Here is a 24471-nt window from a genome sequence, read left to right on the forward strand (position 1 = left end):
AAACAGAACCAGCACTTAAAGCTACTGTCAGGAGTGATGCTCTAACTTTATCCTCATGTTTAAATGTCCTCCATCGCTCTGCAACAGCTCTGAGCTGTGGTTCATTAGGAGCTGGGAAGGTGGCTCAGAGTGGAGCATTTGTCTCCGTGGGTGAGCCTCGGGCTTTGGTCCCTAAGACTGCTGGGGGGGGGTTAATTGGTGGGAAATTAGCATAATAGGATATTATGACTTATGAAATACAATGTAGGTTTTATATATCAGGTAGTTTTTCCTCGTATGTGGCCGGTTTCCTTAAGAATGTCTCTTAATACTGGCTGCTGACGCCTTCCAGGTGAATCCTTAATAAAAAGTATGAATGTTTCTATGAACTAGCAGAGCAGTGCCTCGTTGGAAGGCCCATGCACGGAGCTCGTCTGGTTGTCGCCAGAGACCCAGTCATCAAAGAATTACTCAGGGCCTGGAGCCGTAGGACACGGCGGCCAACCTGGGTTCCACCCCGGGTATTCCTTAAGGTCCCCTGAGCACCTCCAGGAGTAATTCCTGAGTGCAGAGCCAGGAGGAACCCCTGAGCACCGCTGGGTGTGGCCCAAAAGGAGAGGGAAAAAAATCATTTTTCTGTTGCAAAAGCAGAAAAGCTTATCTTCATGGAGCTTCATAGCGAGATTCTTGTTTCAGATGCCTGCACTTCCACATGTAAAATTTCCTGACCGTGTATGGTGTTCCTTAAATCGACAGCTAGAAGCTCTGTTGGTTAGCAGCATGCTATCAGCAGGATTTTTTAATTCCCTAGAGAAATCTTATCGTAGGTTTTAATATGCAGAGGATATGTTTTGATGCCAGACCATCTCTCCGAGATCCATTGGAAGGATTGTTGGAAATGGGTGTGTTTGGAGGCTAGCAGTATGAAAACATCTTTGATTCATCCTCTCCGTTTTGTATGTGTTTGTTTGTTTTTCAGGATGTAGAATTCTGTGTTGCAAGTAGGTTCCCTGGAATTTTGAAGAGATTTCTCACTTGAAGCCCTTCCTGTTTCCTCTGCATGCGATCTGGGTTTTGTTTTTGTTTTCTCTCAATGCTTTTAGGATTTTCTCTTGTCATTCTTCTGAAATTTCACCGTGGTGTGCCTTTTACATAGGTTGCTTTCATCTTTTGTTCTGGAGACAGGCAGGTCTTTTTCAATCTAGAAACCAGGTCCTTAACGTTTAGAAAAAATATTTTTAATGTTCTCTGATTTTCTTCCCTTTCTTCTTTGCTCTCACTTTCTGGAACTGATTCTAATGTTAGACTTTATATCTTAGAGCTATATTTTGTTCTCTGGACCTATAAAAATAGCATCCTGTCCCTTTATGTTTTATGTAATATCTTCTATTTTCTCTCTGAGAATATGTGGGAGTTTTTGGTCATTGTTTTCTTCTTCATGCCTTTTCTGTTTTCTTCCGAGTTTTCTTTGGAAGAAAATTTGGTCTGTGTTTGGTTTTGACATGCTGTGGTCTGAGAGGTTCTCGGTCTCGTTTGTCCTGTAGTTTTTCTTGTTGTGATGGTGGGGGTCACATTTGGTAGGTGATGTGCAGGAAGCCATGTGGTGCTGGGGATCGAACCCAGGGCCTCCCACATGCAAGGCCTGCACTCTGTCCCTTGGCCCACAAACTGCCCTGGGGTTTGAGTGTGTGCTCTGGTTTGAGTGGTGCTCTCCAGGGCGGATGGTCAGCTCCTTTGAGGGGGACACCACCCTGGCTGCCGGCCTGGGCCTGCGGACAGCCTACGCTCATTCTCACACGCTTCATCCTCTTTCTTCCACCTCCAGTCTCTCAGTGACCCCCTCGGGCCACCTGTTCCTGAGCCACTTTGTAGTTCTTCAGCCTGAAGCCATTTGCCTGGACACCCCCGTCCAGTCTGGGCAGAATATCCCAGCTTTGTTGGTCTGCTCGCTCAGGAGGACCTGTGGTTCCTAACTGTCGCTTCCGTTCTCTTAGTTCTTACGAGTCTGTCCCCGCTCCGCACCCATGCTCGCTTCCGATGTGTTTCAGCTGGAGATCTCTTCTGATTGTCGCGCCATAAAGATGATTAAATATCAGGGAGCAGATGGCACTTGGGAAGAGCAGGTCACGGGAGCAGATAGTTCTTCAGATAGTGTAACAGGCCACAAACGGGGAAATCAGTTGCTGTCCTGTTTGAGTGACCTAACTGGTTTTTAAGCGGTCCCTGACAGAAAGTGTGCCCCTGATTCAGTATCGGGTGAGCCTGCAGCTTGTTCTTCTTCTTCTTCTTTTTTTTTTTTCTTTTTGGGTCACACCTGGCGATGCACAGGGGTTACTCCTGGCTCTGCAAAATTACCCCTGGCGGTCCTCGGGACCATATGGGATGCTGGGAATCGAACCCAGATGCAAGGCAGACACCCTACCCGCTGTGCTATTGCTCCAGCCCTGCAGCTTGTTCTTAGTATCACTGTATCACTGTTGTCCCTTTGCTTATCGATTTGCTCAAGTGGGCACCAGTAACCTCTCCACTATGAGACTCGTTGTTACTGTTTTTGGCATATCAAGTACGCCATGGGTAGCTTGCCAGGCTCTGCCATGCGGGCGACATACTCTTGGTAGCTTGCCGGGCTCTCCGAGAGGGACGGAGGAATTGAACCCAGGTCGGCCACATGGAAGGCAAATGCCCTACCTGCTTTGCTATCGCTCCAGCCCTTCTCAGTATTTTTTTTTAATCAATGCAGTTGATAATTAATTTTGACCTATAATTTCCTTTTACTGTAAAGTCCTTCTGATTTTGCTATCAGGACTATGTTATGGAATACATTGGGTGACTTTTCTACTATGTTTTCTGTAATTTGGTACTAAAAAGGGATAAGCAGATATGTTGGTGCCTTGTGGGGAGTACTTTGGGACTATATTTCCTTTCTTTTGGGTCGGGAGAGGGGTGTGCTCAGGGACCACTCCTGGCACTGCTTGGCAGGCCATATGTGGTGCCATGAATCAAACCAGGGTTGGCCCTATGCAAGATAAGTGCCTTGGCCCCTGTACTATCTCCGGCCCCCACACTTCCCTTTTGAAACATATTATAGATAAATGCTTTCATGGTTTTCTATCTGGTTTGAGTTTTTAGATATTTCTAAAGTTGTCACTTTCAATTTTATTGGCATGGAATGGTTTATAGAATTCTTTGAGCACTTAATTTTTAGTGTATCTATAATTAACACTTTACGTTTTCAAAAATAGTTTTTGTGTCTTTTTCTTTTTAAAATGGTCTTGCTACTTTCAAATAACCAGCTTCTGGTTTTATTGCTCAAATGGTGATTTGTTTTTCTGTTTCTGCTGCTGTCTTAGATCATTTCTTTCTTCAGCCTCTTTGGGAGTTTGCTATTTCCTCTCTAACTTTTTGAGTTGAAGTCAGTGCATTCGGTTTGTTTCTTGATTAGTAAGTGTGTTTTAATATGTTAAAACCATGTTTTTTAACTACATCCAATGGTTATAGAACTCATTTCTAAGTAAGTTTTTTGTTTGTTTGTTTTTGGCTTTTTGCTTTTTTTGGGTCACACCCAGCAATGCTCAGGAGTTAGTTACTCCTGGCTCTGCACTCAGGAATCACTCCTGGCTGTGCTCAGGGGACCATGTGGGATGCTGGGAATCAAACCGGGTCGGCTGCATGCAAGGCAAGTGCCCTACCCACTGAGCTATTGCTCCAGCCCCTCTAAGTAGTTTTTGAAGTAGAAATGCAGATTCCAAACTTGTAGATTTGGGTTTTTCTTCCCAGACTTTGAAACGTACTGGAAAGAGGTACACAAGCCCTCCACTGGGCTAGTCGCAGATTCACTGCCTTTCTGTCACTCCATTTCCTGTCCCCATGGTCTCCTTACTGCTTTTCTGTCACTGTTTCCTGTCCCCATGGTCTCTTTTTGCTAAATCGGTTGGCTGACATTACACTCGATATTTTACCCCTGAAGATGCTATTAGTCCTGAGACAAAGGCAGCTCCCACGGAACCACAGTGCTGTTAGTACATCAGAGGTCTGGGGAAGGGAGGAATGTTCGTGTTATTGCTGAGATGTGTGTTCGTCAGACATACCCAGTGGTCGTTGCCCAGGGCTGCCCGTTAGAGCAGCGTATTTGTGGACACAGGACTCTGCACCTGCTTGTTTTCCTCGTGTTGTCTCTGCGCCCCCTTTGCCCCTCGCCCATGTAAAACTATAGATTTCACGTGTGCAGGACAGTGCTGCTCTACCAAGCTACATCCCTGGACCTTTGATCGTTTGTTTGTTTTTTAAAGAAATTGTTCTTTTAGTGTTGGGTCCTAATTTACTGCAGTGTGTCCAGAAAACGAATAATCTAAGGTTGATTATCTGGAACTCGGTGGTTGCTCTTGGACTTCAGTGCATGGTAACATTTTTAATTAGGTCTTTTCTGAACTTACTCAGTTTTTTCCATTGGTACTTCGTTTTATCGTAAAGGTACTTGGTTGGTAGATTTCTCCTTGAAATCATCAGCTCTGCTTTATGTGGAGCAAAGCAGTCATACAAAATCCATGGTAAAGGCCCGAGCGGTAGTGTAAGTTGTCTACACACAGCCGGCCACGCAGCGCCAGGAGACCCTTGAGCACTGCTACATGTGGCCTCCGACCTCCCCCCCACCCCCGAAAAAAGGAGAGGGGAGAGAGACGTGGTAATATTTAGAACAGATGAAAAACATTTCAAAACAGGAAAAACAACCAAACCAGTCTTTTAAAGCTGGAACGGATAGTCACAGAAAATAAACTCTGATGTCTCAAAGAATGTCTCTTTTTTTTTTTTTAATTCTTTTTTTCTTTTTTGGGTCACACCCAGCGATGCACAGGGGTTACTCCTGGCTCTGCACTCAAGAATTACCCCTGGCCGTGCCCAGGGGACCATATGGGATACTGGGAATCGAACCCGGGTCGGCTACATGCTCAAAGAATGTCTCTTGAGGTAGAAAATAGTTTCTGTTGAAAGATACTTTTCAGCTTTCTATGCCTTTGGACAAGTATAAGTAGAAATACATTCAAAAGGAAGTGGACCCTTTAGACATTTGAAAGTTTACTAAGATACTCCAGTGGTTTCTTCCATCTTGAGAAAATGGGAGGCCCTTCAAGTGCTCGCTGGAGAATTTTATAAAATCTTGGTAGAGGTAGGCAGGACCAGCTGGTACCTTGGAGGCCCTTCGGAGCCGGGGGAGTTGGGTGTGAAGAGGGTGAGGTCGTGCTCCTGGGTTTCCTTCGTGAGGGGCTAAAACTTAATGTCCTGTGCCATTGGCGTTCCCAGTAAGACTAAAATTAAAAAAAAAAAAAAGTGCCACTTTCAGGTGCTTTTGTGGTGATTTTAAGATGCTTTGCTTGGTGGGGCTGGAGCAGTAGCACAGCGGGTAGGGCGTTTGCCTTGCACGCAGCCGACCCGGGTTTGATTCCCAGCATCCCATATAGTCCTCTTACCTCCAGGGGTAATTCCTGAGTGCAGAGCCAGGAGTGACCCCTGTGCATTGCCGGGTATGACCCAAAAAGCAAAAAAAAAAAAGATCCTTTGCTTGGTTCCTGCTTTCTTGATTCTCCACTTGTTACTTGTTTTGCTTTCTCGGGCTTCTGAAACTGTTGCCGTTGGTCTTACTCTGGCCCTGGGACTAGTGTGGCTAAGGCGCCTTTTTCACTCTGTTTCACTCCTGAGCTCTTTTTTTGGGTGTGGGAAGCGCTGGAGTTTCTGGACAGATACTGAGTAGTCTGTGTTGGGGGAGGGATGGGGAGGCACTTTGCTGAGCTGTGTTGGTGATCCCCTCCTGGGAGCCATCCTAGAGTGGGGTCCACCTGAACGCTGTCACTGGGGCCAAGGAGCCACCCGGGTCCCCCCGCGGTGCAGGAGGGAGACCCACTTGGATCCATGCTTTTCCAGGGCTGGATTCAGACCCGGGGCCCCTGAGCCTGCTGGTCATATTTATCTTCGTTCAAAGACTCTAGGGGGAATTTGCTTGTTGTGGGGCCACACCCAGGAATCACTCCCGCTGGGATCCAGGGACCAGAGGGGGTGCCAGGTATCGAACCCAGGTCAACCACATGCAAGGTCAACATGCCTTGCCCGTGTACCATCTCTCGGTTCCTCTCTGGTAGACTTAAAGAAATTTCCCCCAAGCCCTGTTGTAATCCCTGAATAGCAGTGATTTGTTGGGGGAAATCTCAGGTTTTTGAGGCTTTGGAAGCAAGCTAAGACAGGTGACTGGTGTCTTAGACACTTCTGTGATCTGGGGGCATCGGCTTGTTTGTCATACGTCACTTTGTGGAGAAGGAAGCCCTGCTCACTTGACATCAGCCCATCTTGGGAGCGGGTTGGGGCCGCTGGAGCCCCGTCCTTAGTGATTGGGGGGGGCCTCCTCATCCAAGCCCGACTCCATTCCTCGCCACGTTTTGTACTGAGGTGGTCCTCTCCGGAGAGCTGGCAGGAGAGTGTTGGAGGGGAAGGTGTGGCTTGGGAAGCTTCCCTTCCTGACTTGTCACGGACTCTTAAGTTTTCCTGTGTTCACTGGAGGGCAGTGGGGGGGAGCATCTCCAAGTACACACTTTCCGGCCTGTCGCTCTGTGCAGGTGGGGCTACTTTGGCTTGCCACTAGGGGCTGAGTGACTCCGGGTGGTCCCTTGACAGTTTGGAGGCAGGGAGGTTGAGAGGTCCTGACTCTCCCGGTGGGTGACTCTTCCTGGCCAGCACCTGTCTCCCCGTTGGGTGGATACCACCTGGCCCAGACCTGGACAGTGGCGGCGAGGGCCATGCCCGGCAAGGGGAGAAAGACAGGGTCACGGTCCTCGTGAACACTCAGATGAACAAAAGATAGCACGGGATGGGTAGAGGGCCACTGGGAGGGGCGAGGAAGTGGCAACCCCACCCGGGGGGCCGCGTGGGGACAGAGCTGGACTCTGCACACTGAGTTTGGAGTCGGGGCCCAGGAAATGGTCAGAGGTTTGCTCTCCTTTTCCCCAGCGCTCCCGAGAAAGGCGGGTGGATGAGCGGCTGCCTGGTCGAACTTTATACTTGTGCAGCCTAAATACGAAACTTGGCATAACTGGTATTTGTAGTTTCGAAGACTGGGGCTGGGGCTAGAGAGTTAGTACAGCAGATAGGGCGCCCGCCTTACACCCGGCTGGCCCGGGTTCAGTCCTCAGCACCACATGGTCCCCAAGCTCCGCCAGGAGTGATCCCTGGTACAGAGCCGGGGGTAAGCCCTAGGCACTGCCAGGTGGGCCCCCTCAACCACCAAAAAATGGAAATTGGGGCTGGAGAGATGATTCAGCGAGTAGGGTGCTTGCCTTGTGCACACCTGACCCAGGTTCAATCCCTGACACCACATTTGGGCCCCTGGGCACCGCTGGGTGTAGCGCGCATATGCAAATTGATGTCCATTGGAATAGTTACAGTGCTGTGCTATTGTCTGAGGGTATTTCTTTTTATGCATTAAAAGATTGACAGGCAGATCATTCTTGCTGTTAGTAATTTATGCTATGAGTAGAAAGCCTTCCACAGATTTGGGAAACAAAATAGTTTAAAATGGTTTTCTGGCAGTGAAATGGCCCAGCCCTCAGAGGGTTAGCAGATGCGCTGTTTGGGGCTTGAGGTTCTCCGTGGCACGGGCTCTGGGAGACGACCTTACCCCGGAGAGGAGCTGGTTGGACCCCCAGATACAGGGTCTCCCCAGCTGCTGCACGCACATGTCCTCAGCCTGCTGAGAGCAGGGCCAGGGAGGAGGGGGGAGGGGGTGCAGTGAAGCAGCCTGGATCTGAGGCGGGTGGTGAGTCAGCCTCTCCTGGGCAAAAGTGGGAGAGCGTGCGCCTTTTTACCGGGGCGCTGAGTGTTTTCATTCTCTCTGATGCCCTGAGCCGGCCTCTGCCCCAGGCTGATAGGAGGGAGACTTGCACTTCCTGAGTCAAAGGGGAAATTTCAGAAAGAAGCCAAGTCCCAGGCCTCAGCAAAATGTTACATCTAAGTCTTGAACAAACTTGTTTTCCTTAAATGTTTCTGAGGGGCTGGCAAGGTCCTACGAAGCTCAGGGGTGCTTGCCTGGCTTGTGGCTGCAGCCATGACCCTGTACCACATGTGGCCCCTGACACTACTGCATGGAGCCTTAAGGCAAAACAAGCTCTTCAGGGGCCAGAGGTGGCCTGTGTGCTTGCTGAGTGCTCCAGGCCCTGAGGGTTCATGTCCCCCCAAGAACTGCCGGGAACAACCCAGGCACCGAGCAAAGCGTAACTTGTGAGCATGGCCGACTCCCCCCATCCGCCCCATCACCCCCTTAGAAAAGGTTTGGATGGGGGGCTGGAGCAATAGCACAGCGGGTAGGGCGTTTGCCTTGCACGCGACCGACCCGGGTTCGATTCCCAGCATCCCATATGGTCCCCTGAGCACCGCCAGGGGTAATTCCTGAGTGCAGAGCCAGGAGTAACCCCTGTGCATTGCCAGGTGTGACCCAAAAAGCAAAAAAAAAAAAAAAAAGGTTTGGATGGGTAATATGTTTATATTGACCAAAAATGTAACATGGTGGGCAGTGGTGGTCGCCTGCATTCACCTGTGTCCCACCTGCCCGTCCCGCCCGCTTCCGGCCACGAAACGCCCTTTCTCCTCCGCTCTGGGCCGGCACAAGCAAGTGGGAATGTGTCCCTCACAGATATTTGACGACAGTAGAAGAGAAAGGAAACCAAATACATGTAATAAACTTGTGCCCATGAACATAATAGCATGTGCTCTTCAGATTAAGGAAAGAGATTTACATGGAGTTAGCTAACAAGATTTTGTGATGATTTTAAAGAACACGGGTGTATAAATGAGTACTCTGCCTCTTAGAAATTTGTTTTTTAAACTCAGTAGGGTACATCTTCAGATTGTCAATAAGAATTTCATTTGCATGTCAGTTGGCCTAGATTCATTGTCAGTTCCTTTGCATGTATGTGTCTGTACCTATATATGCATAAATGCACTTTTCTAAAACCTTTCCTCCCTATTTTTTTTTCTCCCTAAAACGTTTGGTTTTTGTAGGTCTCATCGTTTCCTGTTCACTGCTTGGTGTTTGGCCTGGGGAAATATTTTGGCATGGAGGGTGTGGATTTTAAAGTCTCACATCATCTCTGTGGCAGTTTGTCTCTAAGTGTTCCTGTCATAGTAAACTGACTTTCTTGCCGCCATCTCCCTGCACAGGCCAGTGTGGGTCTTCTGGTGTGCCTGCAGCACTGTCTGTGGCGCATGCGCTGGGTGTATCGGGGGCTGTGGAGTTAGGTGCTTTGCAGTACAGGAAGGCTGTAAGGATAATTTGGAAATCCATCTTCATAGTAATGTAAATGTGGGTATTAAAAATCACGGAGCATTAGGCAAGGTTTGAAGAGGTTTGGTTGTGGGCCGGAGAGATAGTACAGGGATTCTACACCTTGCATCCTGCAGATCCCTGTTCAGTCCCCAGCACCACGTACAGGCCTGGGAGCAGGGCCAGGAGCAGGCCCAGAGCACTGCCAGGTGTGGCCCCTAAATGAAAGATCTCAGTTGTGAGCCAGGGGTTGGAGTGCATTTTTCACGTGTGTAAGACCTTGAGTTCGATCCCTGGTGCCTTCCCCCAAAAAAGTGTTAAAATCTTGCTATATATAATACGACATAGTTAATGGGGTGGAAAACCACCGAAAAAATCCAGTTTGGTTTAAACATCTTCTCTCGGAATTCTTTTGCCATTGTCTCCTGAAGACCCCAGTGTTGCGCTGAGGTCCCCATATCGTCTAGATGGTGCAGTGAAAAGCCTTGGGGTTCTTCAGTGACTTAAGCCAAGTTTACAGAGAATAATGCCCGACATTGGGAATCAAGATGTAGTGAGACTAATTTTGTTTTCTGAAATCTGTTTCAGCAACTTTACCAGATCCTGACAGACTTTGATATCCGGTTTTATATGTATGAACTACTTAAAGTAAGTGACATCACTAAACAGTGGATTTTTCTTTTTTCCCCAGTTAGTGTCTGAGATGACCCAAAAAAGAACTCAGGGAGAGTGGGGACTGGGGAGAGTACAGCAGGTCGGGCACTTGCCTTGCATGCAGCCGACACGGGTTTATCTCCCACATCCCCTGTGGTCCCCGAACCCTTCCAGGAGTGATCCTTGAGAGCAGAGCCGGAAGAACCCCTGAGCGCCACCAGCTATGGCCAACAAAATAAAGCCCAAAAGAAACTCGCAGGCAGACTTTATCTTGACTCCCAAAGACTTAGCGACAATCTTCTTGTGGAATTGAGCGAGCTGGCCAAGTTGAGGGGTACCAGGGATGGTAGAGCTGAAACTAGGCCCTCCCTCCCGGTGCCTGTGGGCCCTTGGGATTTCCTTTCTCTTGATCCAGTATTTCCTTTAGTTTTCACTTGATAACAGGTCACCTCAAGCTTTTTTTTTTTTTCCCATTTTTCTTTTTTAAGGCTTTATAATTTGTCATCGTTCCCTGGCTTAGCTGGGAAGGGCTTTATTTAGGTCTGGGTCACCTCCCGAGCAGGGTGGTCCAGGACTGCCTTCTGTGCGGGTCTAGAATGGCAGCTGGACTGGTTGGAGTCTCATCCTCTCACAGACTCTCTGGTGCTCGCAACCATAGCAGCAAGAGAGGGGCAGACTTCGCCCTGTAAGCGTTTTCCAGGGCTGCAGTGTTCTCTTGGCCAAAGCAGACTGGCCAGGCCGCGGTTCCTGGTGAAGATGGAGAGTCCGCCTCTTGGTGGACGGAGCACAGAGGTCACGTTCTGACCACACCTGCCTGCCGGGATGATGGGCCTCGGGACCGCCTCTGGCCGCCTTTCACAGCCCCCTGGGCCTGCTCGCCCCAGCTGAGGCAGCCCTGGCACTCAGGGAAAGGTGGTGGGTAGAAGTAGGAAGTTTGCTGATCTGTCACTGAAAGTGTGAAAATTTCTGATGGAAAAATGTTTCCTGTTTTGTCTACATGAAAACTTAAATCTAAGAAGATTTTTAAAATAGAAGAGATCAGTGGTTCCTAATTATTTGTTTTAAGACTCCTAAGTCACTGAGGATATATAAAAGATCTGCTGCTCCCCCCGTTCTTTTTTTTTTTTAAATATATAATTCTGCATAAAGTTTTAGAGGGATTTAAATCTTAAGAAACTGAAAGAGGGACCAGAGAGATTGCACAGCAGATTGTGTGCTTGCCTTGCACACACAGCCCTGGGGGTTGATCCCCCAACACTAGTTATGGTCCCCCTGAGCCTGCCTGGAGTGATTCATGAGCAGAGAGCAACATAAAGGCCTGAAAGAGTCTAGATGTGACTGAAGCGTCACCAGGATGGGTTGGGTTGGCACGGGGAACGGATACTTAGACAGACAGCGACTTGAAAGCTCAGCAGGGCTCGGGTGGGGTATTTTTATGAACTGAGTGTGTTTAAACTTGTCGTCTGAGAGAGCCCAGACAGTAGGCTGAGGGTTCGCTCTCGTGTCCATTGGGCCTCCCTCTGTCGGTCGTGTTGGCTGCATGGGAAAGGGCAGGCTGTGGGGCTGCAGCCACAGTCCGGTGGCAGAGCCTCTCTGTGCCTTGCACTCGGCCAACCTGGATGCAAATTACCGGCACCCTCCCGAGTTCCCCAGCACCACCAGGAGTCATTCCTAAGTGCAGAGCCAAGAGTAACCCCGGAGCACTGCTGGGTGTGGCCCAAAAACAAAGAAAGGAAGGAAGGGAGGGAGTTTGTCTTCTCTCAAGGCTGGACTCAGGGCTCAGCGAGGAAGAGACTTGCAGTGCCGCATCCTGGACATGACTCCCCCAGAACCCCCTAGTCTCACCCCAAGAGCCGCAATCCGAATCTCAACATTGCTGATCTCTTTTTTATTTATAATAATAATACTAACATTCTGTGGGCTTGGTGGTACACCCATGAGTCAGGGTTTGTGCTACTAAAAGTTTGTGGCTGGACTCAGTTGTCCTTCGACCAGGTAAGGACGTCCCCGTGGTGGAGGACCTCCTAGATGCCGTGGCAACAGCTCTGGCGTCATGTCTTCTCTCCCTTCTGGAGTGAGCTACCTGGCAGTCGGCATACTTTGCTGCTGATGCGGCTAGAACCCCAGGTGAAACTTGAACCGAAGTCATGCCCAATGGTCAGAGAGGCGGGCGTGGAAATAATTCCCCACGGCATGTAAAAGCATTCCAGTGACCCCATGTCCGATCACAGGCCTGGTAAAAGCATCTAACTCTGCATCTGGCTGCCAGTGTTCTTTCACATTCCACTCAGTGTCTTGTTACTTCTTTGAGCAGAGACCAGGCAAAGTGATTGAAGTGCCCAGACTGGCTAAGGAGTCTCCCCTTTGTTGGAGGGAAGTGGGGGAGAGATGAGCAGGCGAGAATAATTTAATTCGCTTGAACCTGTGAAAGAAACTGAGACGGAGGGTGCTTGGAGGCTGGTCGCAGCCACTCTGGCCACAGACTCGGGGGGTCTCCTCCCAAGAGCCCCGATTTCACGAGGTGCCGCACGAAGCCACTGGAATCTTCCTGCGGCTGTTGTAAAGCGAAGAAATTGAAGTAGAGCTGCCACCAATGAAGTGAGCAAACGTAAGAGTACGGTTTATATGAGCACGATCGTCACCCAGGTGACACAGCACAGTAGCCACCCCCCACAGTTAGAAATAAATAAAGTTTAATTTATTGGAGAGATAGTACAGCGGGAACTTCCCTTGCATATAGCTGGCCTTCGGTTCAATTCCCGGGACTCTCGTTTTGTTTCCCTGAGACCTGCGGGAGTGACCCTGAGCTCGGAATCAGGAGTAAGCCTTGAGCACTGCTGGGCATGACCCGCCAGCAGACAAGTCTGATGTAAACCGAACCCTCCCCAGTGCTTGGACCCCTCATGATCTCCCCAGAGAACCGCAAAGTTCAGGCCTCCCAAATGTTTATTGCCCCGTTTTTGGAGCAGCGTGATTTGTGGTCGTTAAGGAGTAGAAACAACCCCAGGCTGCCCTTCGGCCGGCATTTCCATACAGTGGAACAAACCTCAGGCCACGGGAAAGAAGAGCAGGAACGTGCTCGGCTTGTGTCCTTTTGTCTTGTGAGGGCGGTGACAGGGGAGCACCTATCTGGGGCTGCAGGATCACCGACTGCAGGGGAACTTAGGGGGAGTCCCGGGCAGATTGAGCCTGAGTCCTGCTCATGCTCTGCACGCCTCGTTTCTCTCACCAAGCAAGAGTCTTGGGTGTGCAGGTGAGACCCAGAGCTGCAGGGGCCAGGCGCGTGGCTCCGCTCTCATCCCTGGTGCCGGATCTTAGGTGCACCTCAGCTGTCTCGTAGGGAGCGTTTCCTCCCGTGGAGGGTCAGTGGAGCCGAGACTCTCAAAGGTCCGCTGACCCAGGGAATGTCTTTAAGGAAAATCATAGGGTTGTTATTGCTCTAGCCGCCCCCGGCAACACGCCCTGTGTGGAAGCATGTCTCCCCACGCAGGCCACACTTCACATCCACCCTGACTTGTGTGTCTCCTGTCGCTGGGCCCACAGTGGTGCGACTCCGGATCTGGTTTTAAATGCATGCAGCTAGACCCGTGAAACAGTGATCTCTCAGCCCGGGGGATGGAGGAATCGCCAACAGCTCCACGTAGGAGGAGTACAGTGCCAAGAGAAGTGTGCTGTGTGCACACCCCCGCTCGCCCCCGACACTTGAAACAGCCATAGCGCCTGGTGGCCCTTCTCCACTCTCTCACGGCAAGGGCCTCCTCCTGAGGGGGTCTCGCAGACAGGAAGGGTCCGAGGCAGCCCGGAAGGGTCCGAGGCAGCCCGTCGCTGACACCCAGAAGCTGCTTGCAGGGAGGGTGGTAGAGGCCTTCCTTACTCTCCTCTGCGCTCTCTTCTCCTACAGGCTCTGGATTATTGCCACAGCAAGGGAATCATGCACAGAGACGTGAAACCTCACAACGTCATGATAGATCACCAACAGAAAAAGGTACCTCCCGCCCCGCCCCCGCCTCTCCCTCTGCCTCCCGCCCCCAGGGCTGGTCTTGACTTTGCATAAGCAAGTACGCAGGAGAGCAGACGCTGGGCCCGGTTGCACGTGGGTGGGGGTATGTCTCGGGGTGGTCGTGGGTGTGGGTCGTGGTTTGTTGCCTGAGGAGAAAGGTCCTACCGCTGGTTTCTGCTTCTTTACTTAATGACCCACAGACCAACCTGCGTGACCTGAAACACACACTCAGGCCAGGAAGATAGCTACAAAACCCGGTACTTTGCTGCATGGAGCCTGGGTTCACTCGCTGGCACCGTATCCCCAAACCAGGGAGCAATTTCAGCCACTGCCAGGGTGACTTAGGCTTCGAAAAGAAAAAAAAGCAGACCTGGATCCCTCCCATTTGTGACTTTCCGTTCTGGTCATCTCTGATTGGAGAGTAAATGAAGCCACTAGTATTAGATTAATGAAAAGTTTGGACCTTGCTTGAATCCTAGAGTGCCTGTACATGTCCCCAGACCCGTTCATTGAATGTCTAGAGCTTACACGAAAGCCTGTTACTGCTGGGGAATGGGTCATGCACATAAGTGGCACGGAAGCAGAACAGAAGCTTAAGTTCTTTTGATCTAGAGAAAGTGATAAATGAGTGTAATTTAACGTTATGGGGTGGGGGGGAAAGATTCCAAGTGCTCTGCTCCAACGTTGTGCGCCTGCTGAGAGCGTGTGTGTTTTAGCCAGTGGGCCTGCCGCTTTTCAGGTGACCGGGCAGTTACTATTTCATGTGACCTTGTTGAGGACATGAGCATCTACAACATTGCCTTAGTTAGAAATACACATATTTAGGTATACACACTTGTGTGTACGTGGGTAGGTTTTTAAAGCCTGGGGCATCTGGGAGTGTTCCTTTGACATGTTTTCTGTGCTGTGTACAGCTGCGGCTTATAGACTGGGGTCTGGCCGAGTTCTACCATCCTGCTCAGGAGTACAATGTCCGAGTAGCCTCGCGATACTTCAAGGGACCAGAGCTCCTTGTGGACTACCAGGTAAAAATCGCTCGTGACAGACCTCTCGGCAGTTGGCGTTATTTATCTAGGACTTTTCCTATTTTGGTGTTTTGTAAGACCACGTGGGTAGTGTCAGTCCCCGCCTATATTCCATCCCACAAGTACCCACGCAGAACTACTGGCCACCAGGGTACGAGCCACGTGGGTGCCACCTCCGACACCTCTGTTCTTGCTCCCCAGATGTATGATTACAGCCTGGACATGTGGAGTCTGGGCTGTATGTTAGCCAGCATGATCTTCCGGAAGGAACCCTTCTTCCATGGACAGGACAACTACGATCAGGTGAGTGGACTCAGCGGGACATCTACCTCTTGTTTATTTAGGGGCGGAGGCCAAGAAAACAGCCCCTTGCTCGGGGGCCCTGTCCCTGGGCCACTCTGCACATCACTCGCATGCCCTCAGAGAAGAATTTCACAGAATGGTATTCCCAGGTCCCCGGCCTTAGGGATCGTGCTCTTGCTGGCCTAGGGACTCCTTGGTCTAGTCACTGGAGGGCGAGGCCCCCATCGTCAGCGGCTTGAAGGACTAGCATCTTGGGGTATGGTACCCTTTCAAGGGCTATTTGGAAATGTGCATCGCTAAGAACCTGGCTTCGTGGGCCTGCTGCCTGCCTGCCACAGGCTGGGCATTCTCTCGGGGCCCTGGAGTTAAGAGATTGGAAGATCCAATTCCTTGGTGCTGTGTCCTCCCAGACTTGCCATGAGTTCTGTGCTCAGTGATTTGGTCAGTTTGTTTTGTGTTTCAGCTTGTCCGCATTGCCAAGGTTCTGGGCACAGATGAGCTGTATGGCTATCTGAAGAAATACCACATAGACCTGGATCCACACTTCAACGATATCCTGGGACAGTAAGTAAAGGGAGAGGGAAGGGGGTTTTACCTTACCCGCTTAGGAAATGGAAAGGTTAGCCTAAATGCTTTGGGAATTCTTTCCTTCTTTCAGTTGTATCAGAAGTGAAATGCCCTGTTTTTCTTGGGTTGCTTTTTGCTTTGTTTTGGTTTTTGGTTTGGGGCCACACCTGACAGTGAGTGCTCAGGGGTTACTCCTGGCTCTGTGTTCAGGGATCAAACCTGGGTTGGCTGTGTGCAAAGCAAGTACTTCAGTTAAAAATCCATGTGTGGGCTGGAGCAAAAGCACAGCGGGTAGGGCGTTTACTTGTACGTGGCCGACCCGGGTTCGATCCCCAGCATCCCGTATGGTCCCTCAAGCACTGCCAGGAATAATTCCTGAGTGCAGAGCCAGGAGTAACACTTGTGCATCACTGGGTGTGACCCGAAAAGCCAAAAAAAAAAAAAAAATCCATATGTATATATTATATATACCTACACGTGTAACATTAGTTACCCACTGTACTGGTTCTTTGGTTCTCTTTCCTGGGTATTTTTAAACTCTAAAGTCACCTGGACATCATTGATATGTGTATTCTAATCATTTCACGTCTTCGAGGGAGACGCCTGTTTGCCAGTATTGAGTGGACGGTCAGGGCCAGCGCTGTAGCTCAGCAGCAGATTTGGCTTCACGTGGAAGGCCCTGAGTTTAGTATTCAGCACCACAATAAAGAAAGATAAAGTCACAATTGTTACAGAAAAATAATTCTGGTACAATATATGCTTGCTTTAATAGGGACTCTTAGAAAGTATGATTCAGTTTAGTTTGGGGGCTACAACCAGCAGTGCCAGGACTTACTCAGAGATCTCTCCTGGCTGAGCTCTGGGACCCTTTGGGGTGCCAGGGATCGGGTTGGCCACGTGCAGGGCAAGCCGTACTCTCTGCTGTCTCTCCAGTCTCAGCACCAGAATTTCAAAGCTGTTTTGTATTTTTAAACTATTATATGGGTTTACACGTTTCTGAAGCTCATTTCATATATATAAAATCTGCAGTGAAAATCGGTGGCAAGGTCAGGAATTTTGGGTTGGTGTAGAGCACAGATTTCACATATATGAGTCCTTGGGTTTATCCCTAGCACTCAAAAATTAAAAAATTTAGAGCTGGAGTGATAGCACAGCGGGTAGGGCGTTTGCCTTGCACGCGGCCAACCCGGGTTCGAATCCCAGCATCCCATATGGTCCCCTGAGCACCGCCAGGGGTGATTCCTGAGTGCATGAGCCAGGAGTGACCCCTGTGCATCGCCGGGTGTGACCCAAAAAAGCAAAAAAAAAAAAACCCAAAAAAATTTAAAAATTTGGGGGGCTGGAGTGATTAGCACAGCGGGTTAGGGCGTTTGCCTTGCACAAAGCCAACTCTGGTGCAATTCCCAGCATCCCATATGGTCCCCTGAGCACTGTCAGGCGTAATTCCTGAGTGCAGAGCCAGGAGTAACCTCTGTGCATCTCCAGGTATGACCCCAAAAAAAAATTTTTTTAATTTAAAATTACCTGCCTTGCTGGAGCTATAGTATAGCAGATAGGGAGTTGGCCTTGCACACAGCCAACCCATGTTCTGTCCTTGGCATCCTATATGCCCCCCCAAGCACCATCAGGAGTAACCCCTGAGCATCACCAAGTGTGGTCTCCCCCCTCAAAAAAAAAAAAGGAAAACTAATGAGAGACACCCTTGTGGTGACTGAGGGGTTCAGAAATACAAGTACCTGCCTTTTTGCCCCACCTGAAATTAACTTTTAAGTGTGAGGCATCAAAAGTAATCCGGACAGGAACTGGAGCAATAGTGCAGCAGGTAGGGCATTTGCCTTGCATGTGGCTGACCCAGGTTCAATCCCCGGCATCCCATATGGTCCACCAACCACAGTCGGGAGTGATTCCTGAGTGCAGAGCCAGGAGTAAATATAAATGAGGTATAAATCTATCAAAACATATGTCAGACTCTCTCGTCTTGTTACACAGTGCTGTCTTGTTCCGGGGTGACGTCACCCCTTGGGGCAGATCCCCGAGTCCTGGCTTCAAACACTGATGGCCGCCTCTGTCTCCACAGACATTCAAGGAAACGCTGGGAAAACTTTATTCATAGTGAGAACAGACACCTCGTGAGCCCCGAGGCCCTCGACCTCCTGGACAAACTCCTGCGGTACGACCATCAGCAGCGCCTGACTGCGAAAGAGGCCATGGAGCACCCCTACTTCTGTGAGTCCTCGGGGGCTGGTGCGGGGGACCCTTTCCTACCTGTGGTGCTTGAGACCAGTCCAGAGAGTCCTCGGAGAGGCCAGAGCGATAGTACAGCAAAAGGTGCTTGCCTTGCACGTGGCCAACCCGGGTTCAGTTTCTGGCATCCCGTGTGATCCCCGAGCACTGCCAGGAGTGATTCCTGAGTGCAGAGCCAGGAGTAACCCCTGATGTCGCTGGGTGTGACCCAAAGGGGGGGGTGGAGATAATCCTAGGTATTTGGATCAAGCCCTCTTACAATCTGCCCCTTGAGTGCCAGGCTGTAGGGGCAGCCTGGCAAACCAAGTTCTTTTGTTTGGGGTTTCTGTGTCACACCTGGTAGTGCTCAGGGTGTCGTGCCCGGGGTCACCCTGGGGCTCCCCTCAGCAAGACCTGTGCCTACTCCGCATCCCCGGCACTGTCTGCTCAGCTCTCCTGCAGCCAGCGCACTATTCCCCCCCACCCTCAGTCGGTAGATCTGTCTGAGGGGGGCTGGAGCGATAGCACAGCGGGTAGGGTGTTTGCCTTACACGCAGCCGACCCGGGTTCGATTCCCAGCATCCCATATGGTCCTGAGCACCACCAGGGGTGATTCCTGAGTGCAGAGCCAGGAGTAACCCCTGTGCATGTGGGGTTGGAGAAACAGCCCAGCAGGGAGGGAGCTCGCGTTGCACATGGCCAGTCTGGGTTTAATCCTTGGCATCCCATATGGACCCCGAGCACTACCAGGAGTAATTCCTGAGTAACCCCTGAGCATCACCAGGTGTGACCCAGAAACAACAAATAACATACTAAAGCTGGGCCAGAGAGACGGTACAAAGGTACAGGCTCCGACCACGGGGGTGTTGGAATACTGCCTTCACCCGGCAGGTGCGTCTCCCGAGGACAGGTGTGGCATCTCCCTCTCCCCGAGTGCTGATGTTCAGAACAGAGACAGGAGTGCTGGGGTCACGGGCGTTGCCCGCGGCCAACCCTGCTTCCATCCCTGCTCCCAGATGGTCCCCCAGGGATCGTCACAAAAGGCCCTTGAGGCCTTGAGCACCGGTGGGGTGGCCCGGGGAACCCCCGCCTCGCCAGGGGTCTGCCTGCGTCCTCCACCCTGCAGAGTGCTCCCCTGACCCCCAGCCCGGTTGGCCCGGAGTCGCAGGGAGCCGCCCTCCCCGCCCCGACGAGCTGCCTCTTTTCCAGAACGCTTGCCGCCCATCTGTTGAGATGTTTTAAGACAGCCATTGTATAAAATAAGTAGGTCTCCTAGCGGCTCTTCCATTTGTCTTTTCCTCCGAAGTGCCTTCTTGACGACACTGCGGGGCTGAGTGCTGGTGTCGGGGAGTGCTCGGGAGCAGAGGGGAGGCTTCGCGCAGGGTCTCACTGATTTGGGCCCCTCGCCCAGGAGCCCCGTAGTCATGCTTTCTGCCTGAGAGGTGTAGACACGGAAGGCCACTTCCGGGAGCCCTTAGTCCGGGTCTGGTTTTCGGGGCAGTGGTTTCTGTCCGTCCCGTTCCTGCGTGGGCAGCCTGACGTGCCGCTCGCTCTCTTGCAGACCCCGTGGTGAAGGAGCAGTCCCAGCCTTCTGCAGACAACGCTGTGCTTTCCAGTGGCCTCACGGCAGCCCGATGAAGACTGGAAGGCGGCGGGTAATGCGGCATTGATGCTTGCCAATAAAGCCACCAACCAAACACAAACCTTGACGGGAAACCACAGTGTGATGAAAAGAGATTCTATCGTTACTTCTCAATGCTAAGAAGAGTAAAGGCCTAAAAGTCTGTCAAAAAGAAAGACCCTCCCCAGTACTAGTCTGCAGGGCACAGCTGCCTGGCAGCCCGCCGGTCACCTAGCCAGACCCAGGGGAACGTGCCCTTTGGAATGCGCGGGGGACGAGGCTTGCAGCTGTGGCGAGCGCCTGTTCCCCAGGGCCCCGCTGTGGGAGCAGCCCGCCCAGTCAGCAAGCTCTGAGCATCCGCCTTCCTGTCTGTTCCATTGTGAGCTGGGTTTCCTGGGCTGAGGTTCAGGCTCAAGTTTTAGCAAAATGTCAGCAGAACATACTGACACACCAGCCTCATTTACAAAAAAGGAGATATTAAAACAGTGACAGTATTTTTTTTTAAGCTCTTTTACAAATTCACGTTTTATGTATTTTTTTATGACATGAGCTCTCTAGGAAATGTACCTCATCCCTGCAGTTTTCTTCCAAGTGTATTTATTTAGGAGCAAACTGCGGTCATGCTCACTGAGTCCCCTTTGCTGTCAGGAGGCCTCACCGGGAACCTTGGGGTGTCACCAGCAGGTCTGTCTGTCTCATCAGAAGTTCGATGCTAAGTGCTTGACTCTGAGCTCACAGTAGCCTTTGTTGATTTGCCTAACCATAAAAATCTTGGGGTTTGTATGTGTGTGTGTGTGTGTGTGCGTGTGTGCGTGTGGGTGTGTGTGTGGGTGTGTGTGTAGGTTTTTGGTTTTTTTGGCTTATATATGTGTGTGTATATATATATATATATATATACATATACATATATATATATACATATACATGTGTGTGTGTGTGCGCGCACAGCCTTGTAAGGAAACCCTTACCAGCACATCTCTATCTGTACACCTGTTTTAATGCAACTCTCTGAAACAAAGTCTTTTTGTTCTCAACCATATCTCAAGCTGGAAAGTCAGTCTTCGGACAGGTCAGGGAGGGAGGGAGGGAGAAAAATACCCTATTTGAAGAATTTATCCAGGAAAGACTTAACTGGGTGGGTGGGTGGGGGAAACAAACACACTGTCCTCATGCCCCCAGGAGAGCATCTCCCACCTCGAGCAGGGTGTCTGGCCTTTGGGAGCTCCGAGAGGTCAGACATGAATGTGGTGGCGATGCTGAGGCTTTGTCACACACAGGAACTGGAGCGGAGCTGCCTGGGCCCCTCCGCCACCCAGGGGACAGGTCCTGGCGAGGGAGGCCTTGGGGAGGAAGGGCTCCTGGAGCGAGAGTCCAAGCTGGGGTCGCTGGTGCCTGCCTTCAACCAGCAAAGGAAGCTAGTACTGCTTTCTTTTTCCCCCCCTTTTAGTGGTGTTTGGGGCAGGGGGGGGTGTCAGTGTTTTGTTTGGTTTTTGAATGGATTCATTTTATTTTGGGGACTGGTCACCAACATGGTTTGCAAGCTGTCCCCTCCCCCAGCTGTAGAGCCATGCCATGTCACAGCTGTGGGGCCCTCAGACCTGGGTTAGAGCCTGGAGGTACCCGAAACATCACACTTTAGGGTTTCTTTAGGAACTATTTAATAATGCCATACACTTTCATAAGGTTAGAGCGTTTGTTTGAAAACATCTGTTTACATTCCATATTCCAATAAAATCATATTGGTATTGGTAGCAGGTCCTATCTCAAGATGTAGATTCTATTTTTGTCGTTTGGTCGGTGGGAACTTAAAATGCAAATAAAACTCTCTACTAAGAGTTGCTATTTAAAAAAAAAAATATATATATATATATATATAGACTCCAAAGCCAGGAAATGAATTCTGTTAAGATTCTCATACCAATACTACCTGCCTATGTTGCACATTCTAGATATAATATATATCTGTGTTCTACCTGAAAGTGGAAGGCATGTTCTCTCAGCTGACCCTCGATGGGTGTGTCAGGAAGCCGTGTCTGTGTGTGTGTGTGTGTGTGTGTGTGTGTGTGTGTGTGTGTGTGTGTGTGTGTGTGCGCGTGCTCGCACGCACGCGAGTGTATGTGTGTGCATGTTGGGGGTTCTCGGAGCCTTCTAATGTGCCCTTCTGGGCCCATGGAGCTGCTGGTCACTCTCAGGGAGATGTGCCGCATGTGTCTTACCTGCCCCCTACCTCTCCCCTCAGTCACACTGGCCTTTCCCCTGCTTTTGCCATAGTGGCCTGTCTGGACGAGACAGGGGTAACCGACAGGGAGGTTTTGGCGAAGCAATAACCCCATTTCCCTTGAGGCCCCTGAAAATGATAAAGCACCTGCAAGACGGGGCGGTTTACTTCTGCCTGTCTCCCTTGGGTCCTGAGTAGGGGGCCAGCACAGATACCCCTCCTGACCTTGGACTCCGTACCTGTGGTTGGACGCGAGAATCACTCTTCCTCTCTATGCATCCGTGACCCAGCCACTCCTGTGCTTCTGACCCCCTTCATGCCTTAGATGCACGACAGAAGTCAGAGTGCTTACTCTGTTCTGAGTCTCACTCCCGTCCTCAGCACCAGGCCAAGTGTGTCCACACCTGACCTGGTCAGTCGTACCTGGCCCTGAAACCATTTTTGTATCCATCCAGATGACCCTAGATTCCCTGAGATTTTTTAGAGTAGGAGATAGTCTTAGAGAGTTCCAACAGCAGGATATGAGAGAGAGAGAGAGAGAGAGAGAGAGTGTGTGTGTGTGTGTGTGTGTGTGTGTGTGTGTGTGTGGTGTGAGTCCAGTCTCCTGTTCAGACTAAGCTGTGGTAGATTTCCCCACCCAACCGCCTCTTCAGTCCGTGTATCTCTTGAAACTCATCTCAGCAATTTTCATTAGACTTTTTTGTTGCTCCATTACCTTAGAACAGGTTTTAAAGTGCCTACGATAAGGATTTAATTATTTCCTAAAGAAAAGCAAAAAAACTTGTGGGGAACAGGGTAGTGTTACACTATCATCTCAGGTACTGCCGCTGTGTCAGGGCATAGACCCGTCCCGGTGAGGTTCCTATGCCAAATCAGGGTGTGCCGGCCACAGGCGGACCTCGCCCTGGAGCTCTGCTTCAGCCGAGACGGTGCGCAGTGCGAGCGGAGGTGACGCTGGCCGGGCCTGTCTTCGCCGCTGGCCTCCTCCCGGCCTGGCCTGGCCCAGGACAGGTGACTGGGTGAGCGCAGCCATCGAGCGGCTGGTGAGAACCGGCACTCGGGTTCTTCTGCCCACCAAGAAGTGCTGGCACCTGTTGGAGGCACTGGCGCCCCCGCCCCCCAGCGGGACCGCCTCACAGACGCTCCAGAGACCAGAGTGTCCCCTGCAGAGAAGGAAGATAGACCGACTCAGGCCACAGAAGAGCTTGTGAACCTTGGGGGCTGAAAGGCAGGGCTGCTGGAAAGGAATCCATCAGAACTGCCCGGAGGTAGATCCGGAGGGGGGGGGCCAGGGTGTGGGAGGGCCCGGGGTGGACGTGCCCCTGGTTGGCCAGTAGGATGGGGAGGTGGTGTCTTCACAGCAGATGCTGGGTCCCACGGAGAGCTGGTGGCCTCGGTCTGCGCCTACTCAGGGAAGTGACCCAGGTTCTCCCGAGTGCCGCACTGAGGAGGATGGAAGCAACAAACTGGAAGCATTCTTTTTTTTTTTTTTTTAGAGAGAGAGAGAGAGAGAGAGATTGAAATGGATGTCAGAGAACCCAGTTAGGCGGGTCCTTTAAGTGCCAGTTGAGATTCAGTGATTGGCCGAGAGAGCCGTGTTGACTGTGTGAACACCCAAGGAAAAAGCCAGTAATCCCTCCTGCAAGCCAACAGGAGTGGCCGACTGACCGGTCACAGCCACGGGAACTCAAAGCTTCCGAAAGCAGACGCCGGGCCCGTGTGAGCACGGGACCTCGTCGGCCCGGATTCTGTTCTGCCTTTGCAAAGGAACCCAGGGTGGAGACGGGCGGGGCGGTGGCGGGGAAACATCTGGACCAGACGATTATCGATGCCGTGCGGGAGCTGTGCATGCGTCCCGAGAGCGAGAGGGGTGACTGCGGGCGCCGCATACCTTTGTGTCGAGACGACAATGTGCTGCGAATGTGATGCTAAATCCTGAACCGCATGTATTGGGGATTGTTTTCAAAGACACAAATTTCTCATTGAATCAATAAATTAACCATTTTTCACTCGCTGGCCTTTCTTGCTATAAATGGTGATTTCAGAGGTTGGGGTAGAAATCTGACACCCGGTGGACAGCTTGGCTGGACCTCCAAGGACCCTGCCGCAGCTGGCCCTTCCCTCCGTTGGCAGAAACCTAGCCCCTGCCGTCCGGTGGGGGCCCCTGTCCCGGTGGCCACGCCACTCATGGCCAGCCTCGGTGTGTCCCCGGAGGACCGCATGTGACTGCCGTGGCTCTGCCCTTTCATGAGGACGCCGGTCTTCATAAAATTGCCGGTCCCCACCAGTGTGCCTCCGGGGCCCCGCCGCAGACTCCCCCCTGGGGAAGCCGAGGGAGAAGCCTGCACGGAGCTGAGTCTGGCGGGGCTGCAGGCCGCACCTCAGGGGGAAGACGAGCAGGCAAGGGGGCCTGGGAAGGGAAGGAAGGAGGCAGGAGTCGCTTTTCCGTCTGAATTGCACTGCTCAGACCTGCTCTTGGAATTGGCCTGTTTCACGGACGAGTTTAGCCTCGGCGGCATGTTGTGCTTTCACGAAAACCTTTCGCTCCGCCCCTCCCCTCCCGCCGCCACACCAGCAGGG

General features: G+C 51.2%; 1 protein-coding gene across 2 annotated transcripts in view; it reads left to right on the forward strand.

Annotated features, from left to right (window-relative positions):
• The window catches only part of CSNK2A2 (casein kinase 2 alpha 2), a 40565-nt gene that overhangs the window by 14763 nt on the left and 1331 nt on the right, over positions 1-24471 (forward strand). Inside the window, exons 5-11 of one of the 2 annotated variants that reach the window (XM_055145467.1) lie at positions 9869-9928; positions 13836-13919; positions 14849-14959; positions 15161-15262; positions 15726-15826; positions 17907-18055; positions 19614-19707. In XM_055145467.1, coding sequence (XP_055001442.1) covers positions 9869-9928; positions 13836-13919; positions 14849-14959; positions 15161-15262; positions 15726-15826; positions 17907-18055; positions 19614-19690 — 684 coding nt within the window. In that variant the 3' untranslated portion in view covers positions 19691-19707. Of the gene's footprint in view, positions 1-9868; positions 9929-13835; positions 13920-14848; positions 14960-15160; positions 15263-15725; positions 15827-17906; positions 18056-19613; positions 20409-24471 lie in introns of those variants that run through there. The other variant, XM_055145468.1, reaches the window with a different exon arrangement.

The sequence above is a fragment of the Sorex araneus genome, chromosome 8 (assembly GCF_027595985.1).
Source record: "Sorex araneus isolate mSorAra2 chromosome 8, mSorAra2.pri, whole genome shotgun sequence".
Taxonomy (NCBI): Eukaryota; Metazoa; Chordata; class Mammalia; order Eulipotyphla; family Soricidae; genus Sorex; species Sorex araneus.